The sequence below is a fragment of the Stegodyphus dumicola genome, chromosome 7 (assembly GCF_044657685.1).
Source record: "Stegodyphus dumicola isolate Sdum_Otavi_A_Nest chromosome 7, ASM4465768v1".
Classification (NCBI taxonomy): domain Eukaryota; kingdom Metazoa; phylum Arthropoda; class Arachnida; order Araneae; family Eresidae; genus Stegodyphus; species Stegodyphus dumicola.
This window is the reverse complement of record NC_140774.1, coordinates 141,287,994-141,314,475: the sequence shown is the minus strand read 5'-3', so window position 1 is coordinate 141,314,475 and position 26,482 is coordinate 141,287,994. Positions and strand designations below refer to the sequence as shown.

General features: G+C 34.7%; 1 protein-coding gene across 1 annotated transcript; it reads right to left on the bottom strand.

Moving 5' to 3' along the window:
- Positions 1-308: 308 nt before the first annotated feature.
- On the bottom strand, positions 309-25,392 carry LOC146996540 (uncharacterized). The gene is made up of 3 exons (XM_085820872.1): positions 25,217-25,392; positions 8,482-9,278; positions 309-1,753 (listed from the first exon to the last, which is right to left on the bottom strand). Exons 2-3 carry the CDS (start codon positions 9,271-9,273, stop codon positions 1,220-1,222), a joined length of 1,326 nt encoding a protein of 441 aa, XP_085676998.1. The 5' UTR covers positions 9,274-9,278; positions 25,217-25,392; the 3' UTR covers positions 309-1,219.
- Positions 25,393-26,482: the final 1,090 nt, after the last annotated feature.

The window sequence follows — 26,482 nt, the reverse complement described above, 5'->3', positions numbered from 1 at the left end:
CTCATAGTGAATTAGACAACATCAAACTAAATGCATTCCATATGAAAATCTAGCGAAACCAGCTCACAGCAATTTGATTATGTACCATTATAAGTATTTTAAACAAAACACTTTAGGCTAAACGCGTTAAGTTATCCAGCATGTAGCAAAATTAAGGCCGTATACGGGAATTCAATTTTCCCTTTATTCAAAAAAATGTAATATGAGAAGTAGTTAATTCTCATACATTAGTTTTGAATTAATAAAAGAACAATTTAGAAGACAACTTGAAACATCTGAGATTCTGATTTCCAAGTAAGAGAAGATAATCAAATAACAAAAAATTTTTATTTGCATTAAGTACAGTATTCTCTCGTTATAAAAAAGAGTGGTCGTGTTATAACTAAAATCCCGTTTCTTGTTACAAAGCACATATTAAAACTGGTGTTAAAAAGGCACATGCTTACGATAAAAATTTCCTTCATTAAAATGTTTAGGTAGATGAAGAGAAAAGGATCACTTTAATTAGTGATTTTAATATCATTTTCTGTTTGAATTAAATGCCAGCTGTTTAGTCAGTTCGCAGAAATACAGCCAAGAGAAATTGATATCTGGAAGAAGTGAATTAAAGTTATGCAATTTTGGTTTCTTTCTCGCATTCTTATATTCAAAAACATACTAGCAATAAAGCATAGACAGTTATTCTTTGGAAGAGAAATTCTACAATACTAACTACTAATACATACGAGTGTAAATTTAAGCAACGGCAGGAATTTGATTCTTTGAAGCTCGCACAGAATGAAGTTTTCCACTTGTCCGCATTATACTTCAGAACTGTATTATTCACAACCAGAAATATTACTGCTAAAAAAAATTGCTTTGCTGCTGCGTTCGTTATTCTCTGATCACAATACTTGGATGTATTTTTGGTAAAATACGCAGTACTCGAGACAGCGGTATATCCAGCCATGATACAACAGGGAAATTGCATAGAATGCCATAGTCCAATAGACAGTCATTAAACAAGTAAAAATTAAACAATCCAATTACATTCTTAATACACTAGCATATGTTTAATATGCACTTATATGGTAAAAAGAGAAGTTGGTAGACAAGTGCAGAAAGCTGTACTTTGGGCTACGTTGAAGTCCTCTCCTTTGATAAGGAGTCAAAACTGAGCTCTGTTTATCGTTATTGTCAAAAGAATGAAACGAGAAATATCCATTTAGTCAAAGGGTAATTAGCAAGAGCATTGGCAGGTCACGGTAATAGGTATTCGTACTTTTTCCCAATAGCATCTTGTCCTTTCAGTTGATGCATAATCCTTCTTGTGTTTATTCTTTATATTTGTATAGATAACAAGCTTACCTACATCTCTACGACTTCTGATACGTTTCGAGCATTTCCAACGCAAGAAATACAGTTCTATTGCTTCTGCGGGTAAGCATCTCATACCAAACGGAAGGGAACACTTTTCATACTGATGGAGGCAATACCCATAACGAAACCATGACGGCCAATAAGAACGCCCTAGACTCTTCCATCTAAAAAAAACTGAACATGAAGCTCTCTTTGTCAACCAAGATTTTATCTCGTTTTCATAAGGCAAAAGATCCGGTTGCAGATGTGCAAGCTCTTTCGTAAAATTGACATTTTCAAACAGCGTTAAATGCTTCTGCTTAGCCAAGATCTCCTCAGAGACATTTACACTTAATTCACTCAATGGCAAGTTTTTCCAGGGCTTCTTTGGCTTTCTTGCTGACATCCATTCAGGCTGAAAATAAACACTTTATAAGAAATGCATAAATGCAAAAAGCAAAAAATGTTACCTTTACAAGTACGTAATGTATGACGTCAGAAACAGCTAATAAAAATGAAATTATAAACATTATTATTTTGTTAAAATGGATAAAATGCATTTTAATTTATCAGATGTTATTAACTAGAACTGCTATTGCTATTGAGAAGATGAAGTAAATTTAGGTAAATTTTTCATTTAAAACTAAATCGTAGGACTTCGATGCTGGCCAATGCCGTTAGTTACTAGATTGATTATCATTGTTGGTTAACAGTGGATTACCAGCATAGACCACGGCAGTTAATTTGGCACAGATTTTAAAACTATAAACACACCAGTGGTGGCCATAACGACTGGCTACTGGTGACTTATAAGTTCACCAAAACTGCTGGTCAGCCAATGATACGGTTGATAGACGACACAATTTAAGGAGACATTTAAATTGACATTGAACTCCAGGACAACAGTACACGTCAATTCTATTGGTTATGTCCTACAGTGATCACCAACGCAGGACAGGGAGGGTAGTGGAGATTTTATTAGTGTGAATCTAATACATTATGTTTCAATGGCATGGTGAATAAGCAATAGCAGTGAAGTAAACTTGGTAAATTTTAAAATTAAGTTTTAGAATCCATACTGAGGGTTCTCATAATGCAATTTTTGGAAAGCATTGCAACAAATTGACGGATATTTTTAAAGTGAATATACCATTGAGGAACAACAATGACCACCTAATCCATGGTCGTTGGTTATATACACGTTCAGTCAGTGTATGGCAGTGAAAACATTTTTCGGTGACAACGGCCATAAACGGATGACAAGTAGATCACATCGTAAAGTAATCCGAAAATGCTAAGCTAAAGATGTTGAGATCAAAAACTCTTACACAATGTGAAAAGTTTATAACGAGACTTTACATGAGATGAAAGATGATGCTGTTTACACAAGTATTAGAACATAGTAAAAAATTCATCGTTATCTTTCTCCAAATCATATCTGAAATGCTGTTCTAAAGCGCGAAGCGAATTAAGCTGTTCATCTGTCGCGTTAAGTAGTCTGTATGGTGTATAACCTACATGGTTAGAAACGCTTTCCTGATGCGGTGGTGTAAACAGAAACATCAGGAATAAAATGATGGCAAGCAAGATATTAGTTTTGATAATAAATTTACATGAACAAAAGTAACATAGCTCAAAGAGAATGTTCGAAGTTTTGGCCATCGACTTCAATGCAGGCTTCACATCTCCGGCGCATAGAGTTCTGAATATCCTGAAATATTCCAGCCATATCTAACTTCTCAGGTAGCTACTGCGATTCGTGCAATCCGCTCCTAGACATCTTCAACGAGGGCGACACTAATCAGTGTCTTTATACGACCTCACAAAAAGAAATCGAGATATGATAGGTCCAATGAATGAGCAAGGCTATGCACCGGAATACTTCATCCAATCCACTTTTGGGCAATTTCGACATATAGGGTGGGTACGAAAGTTACGGCTGAAATGGGCAGGGACACCATTCTGTTGAACCCACATTGTCTGTTGCATACAAGCAGCAAACTATTCGTCATTAGATTGTAGAGATTACTTTAAGTTTCTAACTCTTATTTTAAGTTTAAACATGCTTTACTGTCCATTCTCATTTCTCATCTATTCCTTGCCAGAATGAGATTAGTATTGCGTTTTAAGCGAATTAGGAGTATTTAAGTATCAAACGTCCTTAAATAATTACATGAAGGTGAGAGTCCTTAGTGTCGCGTGTTTAACGTCTGGCTACTTCGTTCTTAAATCTACTACGCTTGGCCGTATTTGCATGTGCCTGTTGATAAATCCCTGCTAGGTTAAATTAAGGGCCAACTACGTTAGGTATTTGTGCCTAGCTTCGGCTAAATTCGTTTTAGTATTAGATTAGTTTCTTATTTTCTTGAGTTAAAGCCCAAGTAGAGGCTTTCCTGTACGCCTGAAAAGAGGTCATCTGTTATCATTACTTGAGTGAATAAAAGGGCATTTCAATCCTTCTCCAAATTCTGCAATAAATATTCGAACTCAGCGATAAGTCGCTACTTAGTTTACTAGGTTCCTGAACATTTTAACATAGACAAAGTACTAACGAACATTATAAGATGATCATCCACAATACCAAGCTAAACATTCACCGAAAACTGACTCTGCACAACACAGTGTTGCATGAAGGTTCTCTATCGCCCAGAAATGGGTGCTATGTATGTTGAATATTCGTTCCTTTGTAAAGGATGCCTCATCGATGAACATATTAGCAGGGAAATGGGGATCTGAAGTCAGGTCCACTGAAGTCTGGTCCAAGGCGTATGTTTTCTGCGCCATGCTGAATGCACTTTCTTGCGTGCTGCAGTGGGTGGGACGCAAACAGTTGCTCTTCTGACATATCGCCGTATGTCATCAAGTCCTCGAACAACTGTAGACCCTGAAACTCGGGTTTCAGGGGCTCTGTCACCGCAAAGATAGTTGCAAATAATGATCCTCATTCTTCGTTACGAATATTAGTCCACCTTCTCCAGGTTTCTCGATATGTATTCAGTATCCTAAAAGTGTTTCCACAAATTGCAGACGGCATTACACCAAGCTCTGTAGCCACCTGCGTTTGTTGGTGCCCAGCCTCCAATCTACATACAACTCTTAATCTCATTCAGTCATCCATACTTCCGTGGCTACTCATTTTACCTGATACCTTATAAAATTTTCTAACTCTTGCGAGAAACACACTTAATGTCCTGAAAGAATAAGAGCGGACAAATCGTCGAAATCTCCTCCACAATCACTCAGATATTTATGCATCCCTACACATACGTATTCGACTCTGAATAATTGCATAATTCTTCGACGGTTTAATTAGTAATTACGCTTGGTTCAATAAGTTTCGTAAAAACGGACAATTTGCAAATTCGCTTACTTTTGCACATGAATGTACGAGGGGGAACGAGCAAAGGTAATAGCTAAAGAAAAAGTGGAAAGATCTTCAAAGTTCCGAAATTGTGACTTCCGTTCACCAAGAAGAGTTTCTGCGTGCTATGTTTTAGCTGGGTATACTGAAATAGCCTTAACACCTAAAATGACCATACCAAGAGCTAGGCTTCCAAGGTATTTGGCCCATTCCGCCTAGTGATACCTCTGCGCAGAATTAGCTATTAGAATTTAGGCAGATTAGGAGGAAACATTTCCTGAATAATGTTATCCGCAATAGGTAGTGCAATAGATATTTCTGCATTAATTCCTTCGAAATCCGTAACAACTTAAGAAAACCAAACATTTACGAGTTGATATGACTGAAGATGCAGTAATCTAATAATTCAGTAAACATTGCATAAAAATTAAACCTTCGTTGTTAATATGCCAATTACTTTACACTAAAGGAGCTTTTAAATATCTAACACTGGCTTTTTTAAAAAATATTAATGTAGAGATAAATTCAAAAATGAAAATTCCAAAAGCCAAATAAAATGCTACTATTTAAAGTAAGAAATGAATGAAAATATCAAGACCACAAATATGAATATACAATATATATAACAAAGAATGAATATTGTTTTTTCGTTTGCTGAACAGTTACTTAACTCAGCGAAGATTCACACATCAGCCTGAAACATTCGTAAGTAGATGGCGGCGAGCTATTATTCTATACTGAACTTTGGTTTGGTTTATTTAATTACGGCAAAGCACACTAGGGCTATCTGCCTAAGGGGAGGGAAACCTTCGTGGAGGACTTTCTAAGGGAAACTGGCTCGTATACACGTTACACATGGGAAAAACCACGAAAACGCCCATGCTGCCAGCCCGGTTGCGGGATTCGAACCTCTTCTATACTGTCGAACGCAATACGCTTTGCATACTAAATTTAGTATTATACGTTATCTTCATGTTTCATTTATCTTTTGAGAGATACAGGTAACATTCAAAGTATTGTAATAAGAGGTCGACACAGTGTTTGTATACTATGGTTAATCTTTGGATTATGGTAACTTGGCGATTTTTTGGCAAAAATTTGGCGACCAACCCTCCTACAGCAACCTGCTAGTTTTGTTTTGGACGCCATTTTGTTTTCACGAAGTAAAGGCCTTTTTTTTTTAACTCAACATTTTTTCCAACAATCTGCTGTCCAAATTACTCTTATACTAGAACTTTTATGGAACAAAAATGCTTAATCCTGACGAAGATTAGGTGCGAAATTCGGAGACAGCGCAGAATCGCAAAGTGCTTGCCGCGTTTTTAAGAATTGCACATACACGGTATCATCCATGTACACGTCGACCTATTTTCACTTAAAAAAAACATCCCAGAATTGCACAAAAATGGCATTGCGCACACTCTTGACTTTATCCATGTACACTGCTAAAGTCCTAGCTAGTAACCTTTATAACCTTACCAAAATGTCGCCAAACTACCTGTTGCCATATTCCAAAGATTAGCCATTATTATTTCTTCACTACATTATATTCTAGGATTCATCCTTTCTTCCACGCAAAACATCTATGTGTATGCGTGTCATAATAAACTGTAGGGTGTTACTATCAGTGGTAAGCGAGCCTTAACGGGTAGCAAGTATGCTAAATTTGAACTCTATGTTAAGTTTCTAATTTGCAAGTCCCGTATTCTTTTTGCTTGCTTGTTAATAATGTTTCTTTTCCTGAAAATTTGAGTTCCTTCTAATTTTGTTTTTTAATTTGGTTTAGTGCACTGTAGGTAACTTAAAATTTAAGCAGATGCTAGAAAGTACCATCCTTTGGCAATACATTTCTCATTAGGTATCAAATTGTTAAACAAGCTGATGTGGTTAAATACAATTGTTTAATTTCCCAATTAAAGAACTGAAATACAAATATATGCAGTGAGATACTATATGTATATATTTATAATGAAATCAATAATATATACAGTCAAAGTAATGATTCGCAACCATCAAATGAAATTATTATATATATATATATATATAATAGATTCTGTAGTCGAATACAAGCAGCTGAATCCGTAATGAACAGCAAGAAATTTTGACGGCTTAGAGATGTTGAAACTCCAATCCACAATGAATAAGAAATTTGGCAGTCGAGGTAGATTTAATTCAACTTTTCTTTCAGCGAAAATGTTGCAACCACAAACAAGTTGGCACATTATTTATGCCTATTCCAAAAATTAACATTTTTGATAAATGTGTAGTAAGAAACAAGGAACAGACAGACTGCAATCCAGCTAGGCCAAAGCGTAAAAAGAAAATACGTTATGTTAAGGGTGAAATCTTAATTCAGACCGAGTTAATTTTGGTTCTCGATGCATTTTTACTCGTATTTGATAGTTAATGCTGCTATAAAACTACTACTGGCTGTTTTAGTTCCTTTTACAACATCAAATTATGTAAGAGTCATGACATGAATTAATCTTGAAGTGATGCAGTGCAGAAAGATTACCGATTTTAGAATAGAGAAGGAAAATTAATTTTATGCTGCTAATTTAATCTTTTGCTTATTCCTTATTTTTCTTATATATATATGTACATATATCATTCGATGGTTGTGAATCATGACTTTGGTTATTATCTTTCTCTTCATTTTATTTTCAAAATTATATAAAGGTAGTTTAAAATTTTGTAAAGAGAATTTATACAAATATTTTGTAATATGTTTATAGATATTGACGTGCATTAAGGACAGGGGCTCGTAGGCTTCTAGATATTTAAAAATTTTATTTGCATTGAATTTTATTTAAAATTACTTTACATGCTTTCTCAGCCATTTAGTTCTGTACATTTCAGTGCTAATTATATACTTCTGCTGGTTTACGTTTTTATGGAAATTTGATTTACAGTTCTATTTTTGTGTATTGTTTTTATAGGGATTCTGTATATGAATACCCGTGGAAATTTGGCCAATGGATATGCATATAAAGTTGTGATTTTTGGCTATGAGTTATTACTGGGATTTTGTTTATAGTGCCTACAGTTCTACAGGTTTCTACAGAGATTTGGCTTACTCGTAACCGTACAATTGTACAGGTTTCTGTTTACAGGTATTTGGCCTACAGGTACCCGTACAGCCATGCAGGTTTCTTTCTATGGGTTTTTACGGGTATTTGGCCTACGGGTACCCGTACAACCGTACAGGTTTCTTTCTATGGCTTTTTACGGGGATTTGGCGTACGGGTTTCTTTCTATGGGTTTTTACAGGGATTTGGCCTACGGGTACCCGTAGGTCAATTCCCCGTAAAAAAAAAAATTTATGGGTTTCTACGGGGCATTTTTAGCAGGGAACTCCTTTTATTAATTACGAAAAATGGTGCAAATGTTTGTGAAATAATCATTTTATTAATTTTAAGTTATGAATTTAAATTATAGGTATTAAAGAAATAAAAATGTTATAGAAAAATATGTACTATGATATTTGACGAAATACTCTCGGGAAATACAAAAATTGTAAGGAAATACCCGGATGCGCAGGAAATTATAAAGATTGAAAATGCAAATGAAGTTAATAATAGTTTCTAAAATGAAATAAAGTAAAATTTCTAATAAGACCATCTGAAACAATTAAGAATGAAAAGTTATACAAGAAGTTCAAATAGAACTATGAAAATATATAAATGAAATTTTCGCACGTTAATCATTAACATAAGATTCTTTTGAAGATGATACAATGTATTTCATTTCACTCACATAAAAGTCAAATTAAGACTGCTTACGTGAAAGTCATCTCCCATAAGGCCAAAGAGGAACTCTGTATCACCTCTGTTTGGTTTTCGCTTTCTATTCAAATATCGAATTTCTTGCAGGGCTGCTTTCAGCGTTCGTGTGAACGATTCGTTTAGAAAATTGGGATTCTCCGAGGTGAATGCTTCCAAATATCGACTTCCTGTCTTGGCTACTCTCAGCTTTCGTGTGAACGATTCGTTTAGAAAATTGGGATTCTCCGAGGTGAATGCTTCCAAATATCGACTTCCTGTCTTGGCTACTCTCAGCTTTCGTGTGAACGATTCGTCTAGAAAGTTGGGATTCTCCGAGGTGAATGCTTCCAAATATCGACTTCCTGTCTTGGCTACTCTCAGCTTTCGTGTGAACGATTCGTCTAGAAAGTTGGGATTCTCCGAGGTGAATGCTTCCAAATATCGACTTCCTGTCTTGGCTACTCTCAGCTTTCGTGTGAACGATTCGTCTAGAAAGTTGGGATTCTCCGAGGTGAATGCTTCCAAATATCGACTTCCTGTCTTGGCTACTCTCAGCTTTCGTGTGAACGATTCGTCTAGAAAGTTGGGATTCTCCGAGGTGAATGCTTCCAAATATCGACTTCCTGTCTTGGCTACTCTCAGCTTTCGTGTGAACGATTCGTCTAGAAAGTTGGGATTCTCCGAGGTGAAAGCTTCCTCTTCGATTGATGCGAGATTTGAGAACGAATCTTTTCCAATATACTCACAAAACAAAACTTCGAAACAGGATAAGCAGAGTAGAAATAAGTGAAACAATTCTCGTGTTGACATGTTGGCTAAAAATAGAACAAACGTAAAATTAATAGTTAAGGGACACAAAAATAATTATTCTGTATAGATTGCTTTATGTAATTATGGCAAATCACAAGTGCTTTGTGCCAAATGATAGCGATGCCATCGTAGAGGACTTCGTAAGAGAAACTGGCTCGTATCCACGTTATGACAAGCGAGGAAAAACTACGAAAATGACCGTGCAGCCAGCCCGTTCACTGGGATTCATACCCCGGGTCAAATTACGATTGTTATTCTGCCACTGTTGGGCTATTCTGTACTTGTTAGAAATTAAAGGAACTTTTTTAATTACAATAATGGTGCAAATGTTTAAGAATTATCACTTACATTATAAATTACAATAATTAGAAGTATTAATTGATAACATTGTTAAAAATAAGAAATATTCATAATTGCTTTTAAATCAACTAATTTGTTAAGCAATATATAATTGTATTTCCAAAGATAAAGGTCTGCCTAACAGAAATACCAGGAAAACTAAAATTTAGCAAGCCGCATGGGTAATAAATTCCATGGTAGAATAACACAAAACGCAACGGGTTGCAGATGAAATGAGAAAGTTAAGCTACCAACATTTATAACGTAACTAAGTAATAAACATATATAATTAGAATACTTATAATTAACATGAATGAAAGTTTTAAAAAGAGTCAAATAAATATGTACTATTATTTGTTTTGGTTGCTTTCTAAAAAAGCTTTTGTAAAAGAAAAGCTAAAAACCAAAAAGAAATTATTTGCAAGGTACATCGTATGCGTAGATACGAAAGTGCAGGAAAATTCAAAATTCTCCATAACTGGAAATTTGGTTTCATTTCCGTTCTGCTCAATCTTAGACTGCGTGCATACCTAAGCTGAGAGCATACCTCATAGGGTCGAAATATGTATACATGCTGCTTGTATATAAAGTGATGATGTCACTTACACAAGTGTACATTTTAACGCTATGCTCGCAAACTTAGGTATGCACTCAGTCTAAGACTGCCATATCCTTCGATTTATAGCTATTATATACGCGGATTCATTTGCTAATTAGGCTGTAAATAGTGTAACCATATTTTGAATTAAGTATTAATATACAACACTGCTTACATGGAAAATGAAAACTAGAAACTATGATATGGATTAGAACAAAACTTTCGCTTTTGAATTCTGCCTTTGTTTCACAGTGCATCTTGTCAGCAGAAAAAAGGATTTAAGAACATTTAAAAATGATTTGACTATTATTTAGAAGGAATCTTAAGTGTCAAGATTTGAATTCCATTAAATATTTGAATAGAGTACATATAAAAAAGTAAGACATTTGCTTTATGTGCAATGGAATTGAATAATCTGGAAAACAGCTAGTGAAAAATCCGTCACAAAGCTCATCAGTAAAGAGATACTATTAAAGAAAATAAAACCGTGAATAATTTAAAAGCAGTATTTATCATTTGAATACTTAAATTGGAAATGTCAAACTGACAATTCTATACTAAAAGAAACAGATTTAAAGAATTTTGATGTGGAAATTAATTCCACAGAAGAGTATCCCGATTGGTTTAGTTTGGTTTATGAGAGTACTACAAAGCCCGAGGGTTATCTGCCTAAGGGAAAGGATACCTTCGGGGAGAATGAAGGGAAACTTGTTAGTATACATGTTACACATGGGGAAAACCATAACGCTCATCCAGCCAGCCCGTTTGCGGGATTTCAACCTCGGACCGGACTACCAGTGTTCAGCGAATTTACCGCTCGTACGCTGGCGGACAAGTATCAATCTAATTGTTGAAATAGAAGAATTACCAGAAAGTACTAGGAGTAATAATTATAATGAAGGAGGTGTCGTTCTAATTTTGTTTCAAATACAGTTTCTAATTTAGTTTTGTTGTATTTAGAATCCTCATAAAATTACCCAGATTGACCATAAATATTACAATTACCCTTCGTATTGGTTAGAATTTGTAGCTGAAAAGGAAAGTACGATTTATGAAAAGCTGGGCTTAAGAAATAGAAAAACTAATTTACTTAAGCTTTCTTGGTTGCTTGGCCGCCAAAGCAATTTCTGGTTTCGTTGTTGAAAATAATTATGATGCTGCTCTTGAACTGTTGCATTTCAGATTTGAACAAATTAACATCTTAATTCGCATTTAGGACAAAATTATTTCCCCTGTTAGAAATCCTAATGATGAAAACGGAGCAAGGGAACTTCTCGATCACACCGAAACGCCGATGAAGTCTTGAAGAGTTAAAAATAGACAGATTCATTCGGAAATATTTGAACGCCTTTCGATGCTGAAATTGCTTCCGATGAATTCATTCTTGATTATAGCCGAAAATTTAAAGTTTATTAGACTTGGAGAAACGAAATAATACTCAGCAGAGAAAGCACACCTATCATTCATAATTCAAAAGGTACGTTCTTGTGATTAGAAAAGTTACCATCTTTCAAAGCGAAACTTTCCTCCATCAAAACAAATAAGCCATCGACAGTTGAGTTGTTAGCGGAGTCAGCCGATTCCAAGTGTCCCCTTTGCGAGGACGGAAATCATCAATCGGCGGATTGCGAAATCTTAAGTTTTGGGGAAGGAGCTTTTGAAAAATCACGGCAGATTTCTTTATCAAGCAGATTTGTGTGTTGTGTGTTTTGTGTGTTTAGATAGAAAGCACACAATTTAAGACTGCTAGCAAAAAGTATAACGCATTTTTTTGTAGTAACAAACATTTAGAAACGATTTTTTATTTCATCAGAATAAAAAGAAAATGGAAAAAATGTTGGATTGGAATAAAATTTCCGCAGTTTCGTCATATAATCCCAATGAAAACAGATCTATATAAACTTCTGCTTTGATTCGTAATAATGGAATAATAAACGTATCAATTCCTTTAGATATGAAAGATTAATCTTTCGATCATTAGAAAAGAATCACTTTCTGTTAACTAATTTGAAGATCAAACTGCGCTAGAAAAGACATTAAATGTCGTTAAAGCAAACTAGAAAATATCACATTTCTATCGTATTATAGTTGTTGAACTACTAAAAACAATATCTTTAGCAATATCTTCTCCCCAGACTTAAGAGCCCATCAGCGGTTGAGCGGAAAAGCCGCTGAACACTAGTTCGGTCCGGGGCTCGAACCTCGGCGGCGGGCTGCCTGCACGGGTGTTTTAGGGGTTTTCCTACGTGTAAAAAAAGTGTATTAGAGCCAGTACCTTTTAGGCTTCCATGAATCCTCGTATCCCTTTGGGCAGATAGTCCTCGAGTGCTCTGCCATGATCAAATAAACTCCCCCCCCCCGGAGATTTAAATTTTGTTAAAGAAACAAAGCTTTGAAAATTTACAGTTAGTTGACTGTTGTAAGCAAAATAACAAAATTCACATTCTTATAAGAATAGATTTCTACTATTCGATAATTACAGGTAAAATTAAAAGAATTTCAGGGAAATTAGCAACCACAGTAGCATTACTTAGGTGGTTAAGAAGAATAGTCACATCCCTTTTCTTTAGTAAAATATTTACAAGATTTATGCCGATATTCTGGATCTGCAAAAATGTGCCGGAGTTTCTGGTAGCCAGTGGTACAAAAACGTGCGGAGCGCTAAGCGCTAAAAATGTAAAAAAAAATTAGAAATTATGAAATCTTTGGAATCCGATGTCAAGTACAAGAACGGTAAATACCAAGATTACCGTGAAAACCATATTCAAAGCATTTAATAGACGACAACAGGAATACTTCACTTAAATTTGATATTTAATTACTTAAATCATTCAAAGTTGCAGCACTGTGTTTGTTCAGTATAGAAAGGTTAAAAGATTACGAGTTAAACATACTATTGAACTTGTTGAGAAAGGCGATCGAAATGATAAGACCCTATTTCATTTACCTCACAGAGTATCAAAATCAGAAACGATAACGTAACAAAAAGACAGTTTATGATGGTTCAACTCATTAACCAAATAGACCTTCTTTAAACGATTGTTTATAGACTAGCCTGAACTTGCATCCTGATATTTTTAATTTACCGGTACAATTTAGACAACATTTGATAGCTTTTACTGCTAACATTACACAAATCTTTTTTCAGATAGAGCTAAAGGTAGTAGAAGATGGGGATGTTACACTGTTCTTTTGAAAGGATTATCGTTATGGTAGTAATGAAAACTATAAAACTTTTAGATTTGTAAGAGTTTTATTCGGGTTAAAATCTAGTCCCTTTCTGCTTGCTGCTGCTCTTAAGCATCACTTTTAGAAATATTTAAAAATGTATCCTGAAACAGCAGAACTCGTAAACAATTGCTTTTATTGTTGACAATATTATTGGTGGTCAACAAAATTTATAACAAGAACCAAAAACAAGTTTCGAAATCTTTTGGATACTAGACTTTTGCAATTGTTCCGATCAAAATGCTAGGAATTTTCAGGAATATGAATAATTTTGACACTGAGTATTTAACAATTTTCATCCCTTTGCCAAACTCCAAACTTTTTCTATTGCAAACCGCAGGCCGTAGTTTTGGTACTGGTGGATTCTACAGTCCTTTGACTAAGAATGAAATGTTTTATTCAGGAAATCTGAACTGCTAAAATCGTTTAAGGTGATATATTACCATCTGGTCTTATTGTAACTGGAAAGCCTACTGAGAAGAAACTGAACCCCTCAGAATTTCCCGTTACTATTTAGAAGAAATATTAAATATAGATATGAAAAGCAGAACTCCATAGCTTTTCTGATGCTAGCCTGGGAGCTTATGGATGTGTAGTATAGTTGAGAATAGTTTTGAAACAATGGAACTTCTCAGTTTGGGCTGCCTCCAAGAGTAAAGTTATTCCTCTGAAATCGCTTACCTTTCCCAGACTGGAGCACTTGGGCACACGTTTGTCCGCCAAGATGAGCGATAGAATAGCAAAATGTTTAAAATACAAAGTAATCCCCCTTTCATCGGACTGATTCACAAGTAACGCATTTTCGGGTTACCGGATATCCCGAAAGATTAAAACATTCGTCAAAATTTGTTCTTGAATTTCATAAACTGAAAGCAGAAATTGGTATTACTGCTCTGCGTGTGATAATCCCGCCGTCCTAATATAATCAGGAACTTCAACTAGTAAGTACTAGTTAATAAATCATGAAACTAAACTCCGAGCGCATTCAAAGGGATAGGAGTAGTATTATTTGGATTAAGTATCCGTCTTAAGGCGGGAATGACTTCATGTATGATTTCGTATAGCAAACTGGCTCATATTCACTTTTATAAGTGGGAAATCCACGAGAACTTAAGTAACCAACTCCCTCACCAGAATTTGAACAGAAATGTGTATAAATGCAACACCAGAAATTATAACGAAAAAGGCGGAAGGTTTTACTATTGTTATTTAAAAACAGCGATAGTAGCTACTGAAATTCAAAATCAAATGAGAATACAGTAGGTTTACTATCACTTGTTAATGACGTATGCGCAGTTCAAAAAATTCTCATAAGGAACCGTTCATAGCCTTGTTTCGAGACGCTAGTTTTTCTGCCGGAAAATGTAATGGATGAGTTAAGTAGTGGGTTCAAGAAACCAATAGAAGCTTGTTTTCAGTGTTTCAGTCATCTTTCTCCACCTCGCCCTTCCGGCTGATTTTGTTGGGGAGGGAGGGGGTAAAACAGTGAACTAGAAACAAGGGGTGTAATTTTTTTTTTAATTTACCTACTAAATCTGAAAGATTATGTATATGCTTCCATAACAATGTTTCTTTTTTGAACGAATATGAAATGAAATTCAGAACTGATCGGAAGTCTCCATAAACATACGAGTGCAAAGAGTTAATGGAACAGGACATTGCTACGGTATATTCATAGCTGGCAAAGATTGAGCAGAAATCACCACCAACATCAACGCACAAAGCTGGTGATGAACCTTTTTTTGTGTGTGTCAATAGTAAGTAAATAACTGCCACTTCCGCAGTTCCGATCTTCCTTTAAATTAAATCTGCATAAGTTACCGATAGTACAGATGGCTGCTGAAAAACGCTCTTTTACACGCATGCAGGAAGGATGTACTGTATATACCCGCGTATAAGTCGAGATATTTTGGGCAAAAAAAAAAAACTTCAAAGTGGGGGGTCGACTTGTACGCCGGGCCATAAAAAATTAAAAAAATCGGAAGTTCAAAAATTTCTTTGTATAATGCAGTTGTTTTCTTCCCGCACTCGAATTGGACGACTTATCAAATAAGTCACTTACTTGAAGTAATTTCACGACTTAAATTATGTTACGAACTACAGTGGTAGCCAAAATTGTGGACACTTTTGCAAATTACGTTTTTGCCCTGAAAAATGCGAATGCCTGCGTAATACCCTCTGAATAATTATAAAATCATTTAAAAAATGTTGTATTAGCAACGAACTAGACGGCACGGAAGATGAGGCTGTTTTTGAAAGTGAAAATGACGACGAAGGCTGTAGTAGTGATTGTAACAATACAGAGTTCGAGACTGAAAATATGTATGATGACGAGCCAATGACGACAGAAGAGTTCTATGAAATGTTTGGCGAATCTGACCATGAATCAGACGTTGAAGGATTTTGATTTTGTTTATTTACCAAGGTATTTTTTATCGTATATTTACTTTTTTTTCTCAAATGATTTTGAATAAATGTAGTACTTAAAAATTTTTTTCGAAGTTTCTCGATCGATTTCGGAAGTGGGGAGCCGACTTATACGCGGGTTTCTTATTTTCTACGAATTTTTTATGTCGAAGTGGAGGGGGTCGACTTATACGCGAGTATATACGGTATTATCAAGAAATGAACGTATAAAACACATCTTCCATGAACCTGACCTGCTGTGGTGAAAAATGCAAACGATGAAAAATTGAAAATGCCACGAAAAATTATTGAACTACGCTTGATTTGGATTGGATTAATGTAATTTGGCACAAAACCTGTCAAGGTTATCTGAGCCAGACAAATGGTAACAATGCAATTAGTCATTTGTAAAAACTTCCAGCTTAGGTAAAAAGAGACAGATTACAATCTATGATAAAAGCTGATATCTTTTAAAAAACAAACAAATTACGATGATGTGCTTTTCCAATTAAATTTCCTAAGTCCAGTTCTGAACAATTAAAATTGTTTTTGGCGAAAATAAAACTCTGGCATTCCACCAAGATATGATGAACTGTCAGCTCTGCATTGCAGTTTGGGCAGCTGGGATTCTCTTCTCCCTTCAAAAGATACTCATGGGTCAGGCGACAATGGCCAATTCTCAGTCGAGTCAAGACGACATCTTCCTTTCTATTAAGCCACTTGGCCAGTATCCAATGGTGAGTTTTATATTTCTCAGCTTGTTATATACTTTGTCATCCCATTGCTTCTGCCATTTGCTGAGAATTTTGCTTTTGACAAACCCTTTAATGTCTGCTAGCGGAATCTGAAGATTGTACATTGTGGTTGCAGTTTTAGCTGCAATATCCGCCAATTCATTCCCCTTAATGGCAACGTGTCCAGGGATCCACGAATAAAGAACCTGGCATCCCCGAATTTTTAAAGAATGATTCAACTTCAGGATTCTGGTTGCAACTGGATGAGTACATTGAGCGTGATTTTTCAACGACATTAAGGCACTCATGGAATCTGTAGATAATAAATTTTATGTACTTTTGTTTTGAAAGGTAAGTCAAAGCCAGATGGATTGCAGTATGCTCAGAAGTAAAGAACAGAGCAAACTGTATGTAACCGAACCCCTACTATTGTTTTCTATGTGACGGAACTACGCTTGAATTTACAGAGTAAGGTCAGAAGATATATCCCAAAGTTAGGTAGGTTTAACCTTTATTTTTGAAGCATCTGAAAGAGATTTAACTCTTCTATAGCCATGAGAAAAAAACCTGGTATATAAAGGATATTAACTTCATAGTTATGAAAAATCCAATGGAAATTAAGGGAGACCTTATTACTAAATACGCACTCATATTTTACGTCTGTTGCTACTACAGCATCTGCCCGAGCTGATACGAGTAAGACGCAATGTATTCATCAGCGCATCTTGAAGTAAAATAATTTTAGAAAACTGATATTCGAAGAACATGCTAAGTTGACAAATCGATATTATCTTACTGTTGAATATGTAATATTTATAAATTGTACATTTATATTCATTAGAAACTTATTACAATACGTAACGAAATATTCACAAATGTACACATTTCATATAACTAACTTTCCTTTGAATTATGTCAAAATTCAGTTATTGCATTAAATTTTTATACTTAAATTCATTTTCTGCCGCTAATTCTGCTTTTTTTTTTTTTTTTTCATAGGCAAATATCGCTTTCCATTCTCAGTATAAAGTTGTAAATATGCAGAGGCCTAAGCATCGGAAGTTTTAAACGTTTTTCATGCCAATTAAAAAACTGAAATTTATTTTCCTTGTAAAAATCTTGTGAATGCATCATGTAGCATCATTAAAAATTTTACGATAAATTATGCAAAATTTTGCTCCTAACGATTAAATGTTTCGCAGGAATCCTTCAACAAACAATGAAATTCAGAGTTCATTCCATAAAATTAAGTTCATAGCCAACCCGTGGCCGAGCGGTAGAATCGCTGAACATCGATTCCAAGAGAACAGGCTGACTGCATGAGCGTTTTCGTGGTTTTCGCTGCGTTTATACGAGTCTGTTTCCGTTAGAAAGTTCTTCACAAAAGCATCCCTTCCCTTAGGCGGATAGTCCTAGTGCGCTTTCCCATTTCACCCCCGTACTCACTATATTGAATGGAAGTCTTGAAGTCCCACTTTATTGATTGACAGAAATACCAGATTGGTTTCTTGCAAACTGCAATCTCTAATATGCAACATTTATCATAATATATTACATATTTGCATCGCTTAAGATGTGTAGCTTATAAATGCAGTTGCACTACTGCATACCTCCACGCTACAAATAAAAAGGCACATTATTCCGATCTATCAATAAGATGGAAAAGCACAAAAATTTAAAATATGAAATTAAATTCATAATTATGCAGAAAAATAAACTGGCAATATGGAACTTAAAATCATTTAGAAAACTCGTATTGAGCTTTCTCTCAACAAGAAACCGAGCCGAAAAGAATGTTACATTTTTTTCAAGGTAAAATACAAACACTAAAAATAGGATCAGATTCATAAAGCGGGGTTTGAGACTATTTTTTCGTGAAGTGATAATCAGCATCAACTTCTCTCGTAGGACGATGCGAGTCACAACGGGCTACCATACACTAACAAAGTGTTTGAACTTCTCCCAGACAAGGTGGGGGATACACGCTCTTCGGGCAGAATAGAACGTTGTTAAGTGACAATAAGGTGGAAATTTCTTCCAATCTATGAGCTTTGATTACAACTTGACTTCTTTTAAAAAGGTGACGTCTGTAGGAATGATTACATACAACTGACCTAAAGTAGCCTTCAAACATTTTTCAAGTGAGGACCACTTTTATAAATTGGAGTATTCTGCCGAAAACCTTACTCTTGCCTTCTTCGAGCGGAATTTCAGAGGCATTGCAAGCCTTGAATGTGGGGGGGGGGCGGATGCCCATTTTTTGAAACCGAATTCTAAACCAGGCTAAATTTTTACCCAATACTTGATTCAAATTCCAAAAACTTATAACCATTACAACGATTAAATAAATATTATAACTTAAATAAAAATCAGTACGAAGAATTAAATACTGGGAATTAAACGCAGTTGCATAGTATAATTAAACATCAACTGTCTATAGACAGATTCTATGTAGATAGTATTATTGCTGCTAATTAGCAGTATAAATACTTTTAATCTAGGTTTGTTGTATGAATTACCTCGTAAAGTTAATACGTATGTAGAGTAAATCCATGTATGACGTATTTAAAAGCTTAATTACCATTTACATAAGATGTAACATAAAACCATTGTAATAAAGACAGTACTCAAATTGGATACATTTTTCTCTAAACATCTGGACAGCAAAAATATCAACATTAATTTGACTAAACCTCAAGGATTTAGTGGAACAATTAACTCCCAGGGGTGGGTGGATTTGGTCTAAACATCGCAAGCAACTTTAAAAAATAATGCCGGTAGCTTTTTCAAGTTACCTGCATTTCGCCAAAACGCAAGTGCCAGCACCATATGAAGTTCGGTGTATCGTGAGGAACGCAATATTCGTAAAGGCATGCCAGAAGCCCCGGTGAAAGTCAATCTTCTTGATTCGTCGGAAATTTCTACAAAGCTGCCGGCAGATTTTCAAGTTGATCGTCCTTAGCCAAGACACAAGGCGCCCTGACATAAAGTCGCAAATGGGGCGACAGACTTATTAAGTTAGTTATCGTGAATAAACGTTTTTCGTCAAGGGTACCAGTACATCCATGTAATTTTCTTTATCTTGGCATACATTTACCTACTTGCATAAAAGTGACGCCATCTTTATAATATTTTATGAAATGATCTGGGTAGTGGAGCTGAGAAATTCATCTATATGCAGTGAAGTCAAGAATTAGATCCAACAATTATGAATTTGTGAAGAGCTAACGACGACGGCGTTAAAACGTTAAGTTTGATACGGTTGCCCTTAGTTTATCTTTCGATATTTTTCCTCATCAAAGAGTTTCCTTTCTAAGTGTTTTTTGCTACATGACTTGTACAGTTATAAGGTCAATGTTTCATCTTTTTATAAACAGTCAATATCGGGTGACAGGGCAGCGTCACAGGCACTGGGCACCTCGGGAAATTTCCCGAATACCCGACAGCCCCAACCACCCGAGTTCCAGGTTTTAATATAGTATCCCACTTCAGGATATAGCCCAGAAAAGTGGGGAATTTTATAAATATTCTTGGATTTTGTTATAGTTAGCATGAATGTTTTTTACCCTTCTTGAAATTTATTCGCATTTAATCATCGATTTTTTGGGGGATAAAATTGCACTAAATAATCATGAGTTCCACATATACATTTTCAAGTATTAGCGAGGTTCACAAAAGATTGATTTATTAAATAATATTAAGATTTTTCTCCCAAGTTATTTTTAGACTTGAAAGTATTTAAGCCTGAGGAGCATACTAAGCACAAATAAATTAGTGGCAGTGGCAATATTTTACACATGATTACCATTTCGTTTTAAAATCATTCTTATTTGGAATAACCTGTATTTTTAGGAAACGCTGTTATTGAACCTCATCAATAATCATTCCCTAAATTTCCTTTTATAGCTTTAGGAAACACGAGAGAATCGTTTTGAAGCATTGAAGATAAGCAATTTCACTGCACATTCAAACAATTGAAAGGTATCAGCTAAGCTTATTTTTGAAAAAATCCTCCCTAAATTGTTTGCCTCTGCTGCAATCGCAAACATCGTCTTGCGCTGCTTTGGCTACAAACAGCTAGCTTTCTCGTGCTTGTAGCCATAATCAAAACAAACTAACAGTAACTTCTGTCTCATGGTAGTGACTATCAAACTGTTTCATGAAGACAAATTAAAAATGTGTTTATTAAAATATTATATAAATATATCTACTCCAAGAATGCCATTCAAAAGGTATTCTTTGAATGATGAAAAAGAAACATCTATGGGCTAACCTTTTAGCCAAATTGCTGCTTTGAGAGAAAATACTTCATTGCATACATCTCGCAAAAGAATTAAACATCTGATAATTTGATTTTATATTTCGCAAAAGTGTATTAATTGAAGTAGTTTTACTGCACATTTTTAACATAACAGATGTTCTTAATTTATCTCTAAACAAATTTAATTCACCAAAGATAAATAACGGCTTGCACGAATTTAATTTGGTTATAGTAGGTTACTTGAATATAACAATGCACAAGAGTGCTATCTACTTTAGGTAACATTTTTCGGGACTTCTTAACCAGACTACTGAAACTCACCAAGCAGCTCGATTTAGTTGATATAACCGCGAATGATTCGCATTGATCACTTTCGGTTTTTGTAAAGATTGACATAAATGAACTATTATTGATACATTTTTCCTTGCATTTTTGAAAAATGCATCAAAATTTGGGATTTGTCTTTGATAGAACAGCAAAATTTTCAAAGCAAAATTGGCCTATTTTCAAAGTAATTGAAAACTTATAAAAAGGGAATTAATGAGCATGATATGATCAGCTGAATGTGGCCAACCAACAGTAACAGACTAGAACATTTACCTGAAAGAGGTTTGCTGTCGCAATATTCTAAATAAATTTTTCTCCGAAAATCTTATTCAACGTCTTTATTTCAAGGCGGAAGTTACCACTTAGCTCGCCGTTGTTTTTATGCATTATACCGTACATACATAAATTCTTAACCAAGAGCATGTTTTCATAAAAAGATTATTCACTGTTGAGGCTAATTGTTGGTGTTCATCAGGTAATGAATGGTGATTTTATCACGTTTCAGGAAACTCTTCTCATATTTCAAAATTTCAGTAAATTTGGAATTGAAATTTTGGGCTTTTATTATGGAATAGGATTATTCTACAGTATATATATTTGTAAAAGATCTAACGAAATATAAAAATTATTTAAGTACAAAAATAATCTAACATTTGTAAAAGAAATTAAAAATTTGAGTGTGGAGGGTTAAAAATTCAGGGAATTATTCGAACATTCGCGATAAAATCCAAATATTCGCAAAATCTTAGAAAGTGTTAAATTCTAAAATAGACAATCAAGCGGAGTATTTATAGTTAACCATAAATAAAAATCTGAATTCAAAAGTTTGTCAAGCCAGTGGATGAAATATCCGAAATGTGGTGCTGTAATTATGGCAAAGCACACTAGGGCTATCTGCTCAAGGGGAGGGATGCTTACTCGCATACACGTCACACATGGAGAAAACCACGAAAATGCCCATGAAGCCTGCCCGTTCGCGGGATTCGAACCTCGGACCGAACTGCCAGTGTTCAGAGACTTTACCGCTGGTGTGCCCAAATACCCAAAATGTAATCTCATTTAAAACTTTAAAGGGGAGAGAACTATTGACTGTATCAATTTATTAAAGCTTACAGTGCGAGAACCTTAGTTTATTTAACCTCTGAAGTATCATCCGAATCTAGTCTGGGCAAACTGGGAATGCCTAAACCGACTTCGTGCACGTGATGAATTATTTTCTAAGTTATTTTATGAAATATTTAAAGCAATTTAAATTGCTGTTTCACCAATATACAGCTATACACGTCACACATTCATTTGAAAACTGACATTTGCTTGAAAGAACTTGTAGTGAAAGAATAAGAAAAAAGTCCATTTTTCTGAAATATACTCCACAGGCAAAGAGTTAAGCATTATGTTAACTTTATAAAAATAAATTGGAATCAACTTCAGTAAAATCAATACTTAGATTATTTGACCATGGGCAAAACAACCTACAGTTCTTTACACAATCATCAAAGAACAATAATTCTGGATTAGCATGTTTGAAACTAACTTCTCTATATTTTCACGGCAAACAGCGAGACAATCGCAAAGAAAGTTTAAGCATCACCGTCTTTTTTCTAATTACCAAGAAAACTTTAGAAATAGATTCGGTTGCATGATTCTGGCAAAACACTCAAGGGCTATGTACCTAAAGTAAGAATTATTTTGTGGACAACTTTTATTATCTAATTAAGAAGTGAAAAGTATGCAACTCATTAAGAATACGGAAGGATATATTTTTATTGATACGGTTTCCTAATACGTTTCTTAAAACAGTTGTCTGATTTGGCTCAGGACAGATGCAGATTGGTTGATACATAAGGAATTTCAACAGGGATGCTTAAGAAAATCTTCACATTACAGCTGTGCTAAAATAAGCTAAGCTAATTTATACCTAGATGATTTTAGCAGGAAATCTTAGCAAAATCTTAAGCTTCAAATCACAGCTCCGTTAAAATAAGTTAATTTATAAAGAGATGATTTTCACTTCATAAAAGAGAAAGAATTTTTTATTTATTAGTTTAAATATGGCATTCTAAATAGCTTTTATAAGATCTTTCGCTCTGGAGAGGAAAAAACCACAATCAAGATTTATAACACGAAAGCGGACAACGGCAAATGTTCGATTTCTCACCTGATTTCGCATTACTGTCAAATAGTTAACACCAGACCAAAAACGAGAATTTTATCTTGACTACGAGACAAGAATGTCTCGTAGTCAAGATCCCGTCGATGATTGTCCCCGTCGATGATTTGCTCTTATGCGCAGCTCCCCTGTCCAAATTTGAAAGTTCCAGTTTAAAGCTTTCCAGTATAAAGTTCAAATAAGAAGACATCTCATGCGATGTTCGAGTTCGAATAAAAAGAAATATTTCTATTTCAGAATGTTATCTATTATGCAAAATAGCTTCAAATTGTAAGAGGAAACTAAATAAGGGAGCTTTCTGAACTGAAATTTCCTTTAAAAAGATGTTTCTACGATTTCATTTACAAATTTGAAGCTGTCGGCGCAGTACTTCATGCCCATTCGAGTATGAATGGGCAATCACCTTAAGTATACAATGAAAATTACAATAATTCTGTTAAAATTCATACGCAAAGAACCAACAATAAGTACCCGAAAACTATAAAAATGAGATCTGAGACTTCTTGCCAACGACAGACGCAATGTTGCACTCCTTGAGAAGTTGAATTTCGTAAACTTGTTCGGATGTTTCTGTCAGGCAAGCGAGATAAGTCACAACAACAAACAAATGAACGGAGGTTCATTCTTTCAAACATACAAAATGCAAACGACTGATCAAATTAGTGGTCGAACAGTGACTGAATTCAGCGATTATGTTGAGATTAATTTTTTTAGGAAAAATTCCAGTGTTCTTTTTTGGACGTACACTGTAAAAAATACGTGCACGCAAAACCAATTTGTTGAAGGTTTTCTTTAGAGCGATAAAAAAACGTTTTAATAATAAGGAAGGAAGCAGTTAATTTAACTAGCAGAAAAAGATTAAAAAATTCTTTGATAGCTAGACAAAAGTAACTGAAATGGAGGAACAAATTGAAATCTGCTTTTTTATATTCACTATGCTTATCAGCAATATTCGCCGATATTGAAGGTTTTCTTAGAATTACTTTCTGTTGCATGTTGTCCTGAACGATTTATCCTGAATTTAGGCAGTTGCAACAAAGCACAAGAATTCTGTGTTCTTAAGTGGAAACATACATTAGTAAAAAATCCAAGAATTTGTTCGTTTTGTTTAATTATGGCAAAACACTCGAGGGCTATCTGCCTAAAAGGTTAGGTTATTTAATTACGGCAAAGCCTCGAGGGCTATCTGCCTAAGGGAAGGGATGCCTTCGTGGAAGACTTTGAGGGAAACTGGCTCGTATACACGTAACACATGGGGAAAACCACGGAAACACCCACGCAGCCAGCCCGTTCGCGGGATTCAAACCTCGGACAGAGCTACCAGTGTTCAGCGACTGTACCGCTCGACCGCTGGTATGCCTTAAAAACATCCAAGGAAAATTGCACTATATTCGTGCTTAAGAAAATCTTCACGTTACAGCTGTGCTAAAATAAGCTAAGCTAATTTATACCTAGATAACTAGGAAAAATGTATGGAAATACCGATGCAATTTAACACGTTCCGCGGAATTCGAACCCAAGTTGAGCTATCAATATGCACAAGTCTTCGCCATTGGGCTATTTTCTAGGTCATCTGAGAAATTTTTAATTTTGGTTCTATTAATTATAAATCAAAAAGAATGAAATTTTTTATGTAGCCAATATGAAACTGTAATTTAATTATTTTAGTATTGCCGAAGCTAGTTTTCTGACACATGAACTATACTAAACCCTTTCACGCTTCTTAAATTTAAGCCGTTTGCAATAATCGTAGTACGAAAGGAATCTTTTAAAATAAAATCTATAACAACGTAAAAATTTATTTAATATATACACTCTTAAACCTTTGAATACTCAATTTAAAGCCTACCAACAAAATAAGAAATCCAAAAATTTCTTACCTGATATCCACTAAATTAGGAGATGTAAACAAGACTGAAAAGGCTCTGTCGTTTCCTCTCATAGATATTGAAGCCAATACTGGGAGTATTTTCAGTTGCTTTTTCAGAAGTATTCTTCCGCAATATAGAACATGAGTGGAATTATTGCGTACGTTTCTTTTGTCATACATATATTCCATCAAAAATATCCTTTGAATTTGTTAAAAATAATTACGGTATATAATGTTGAATTCTTAGCACGCGATTCGGAATAATATAGTCTCATTAGCATATTTCAAAAAAACAGGTTAAAATCCCTATTTCGTTTCAGTTCGAAATAATTTGTGACGTAATAGAGCAAAACTGTACAACTAAAAATATAAGACACAATATGAATTTTTTAATTAAGATGCAGTATGCAGTATGGTAAGCAATTACTTTTATAAAATGGGCTTTTAAACATTAATGTTATTAATAACATCTGTAGCTCTATAAATATGTACGTTTTAGGACTTCTGTCTCAACCATCCAATTAAGTATGTTCATCAAAATAAAAATCTCGATAAAAATTCATCAAAATTAAATGCTTGCTGAAGAATAAATTTAAGTGTTTTGCACCAGTATTTTCAAAACTTTAAATATGCAATGTTTTCTTAAGAAAAAAATTAGCAACCCAACATATATTAAATACAAAAAACTTCAAGTTGTCCGGACTGGAACATCTAGATTCAGGATCCCCAGAACTTCAGATTTAAGAATCTTTTACTCTTAATTCGAGCACAGTTAAGCTTACTGTTAACTTATTCGGTACGTACGTTTAAACGCAACCAGTTTGGCACAATTTAGGAATTTTTTACAAAAGGAAAAGCATGATGACTGAGAATTACAAAAAATTAATTATTAATGCATTCACATTTTACGTTTGATTTCTATTTAAATAATTTAATTGCTACTAATTTTTGAAAAGGTGTTCCAGGTGTTTCTAAGATCCCGGTTTCAAAAAGAATTTTCTCCATATAAAAAGCCATTTTCTCAGTTTTCTATTTACCGGAAAAAAAACTTTCCGCATTAATTTAATACTACTGTCCGTTCGCTGAGCACTGAAGTCTAATTAAAATGGGGATATAATTTAATTAATTTAATTTAACACTTTGTAGAGACATTAGATTATTTTGAAACAGGAGATGTGAAAAATGAGCAATGCCCTCGACTAGACTGGAACCTGGACCTCTCGAATATGCGCCAAGTGTGCTAACCGTTACACCACGAAGACATGCAGAAAGGAGG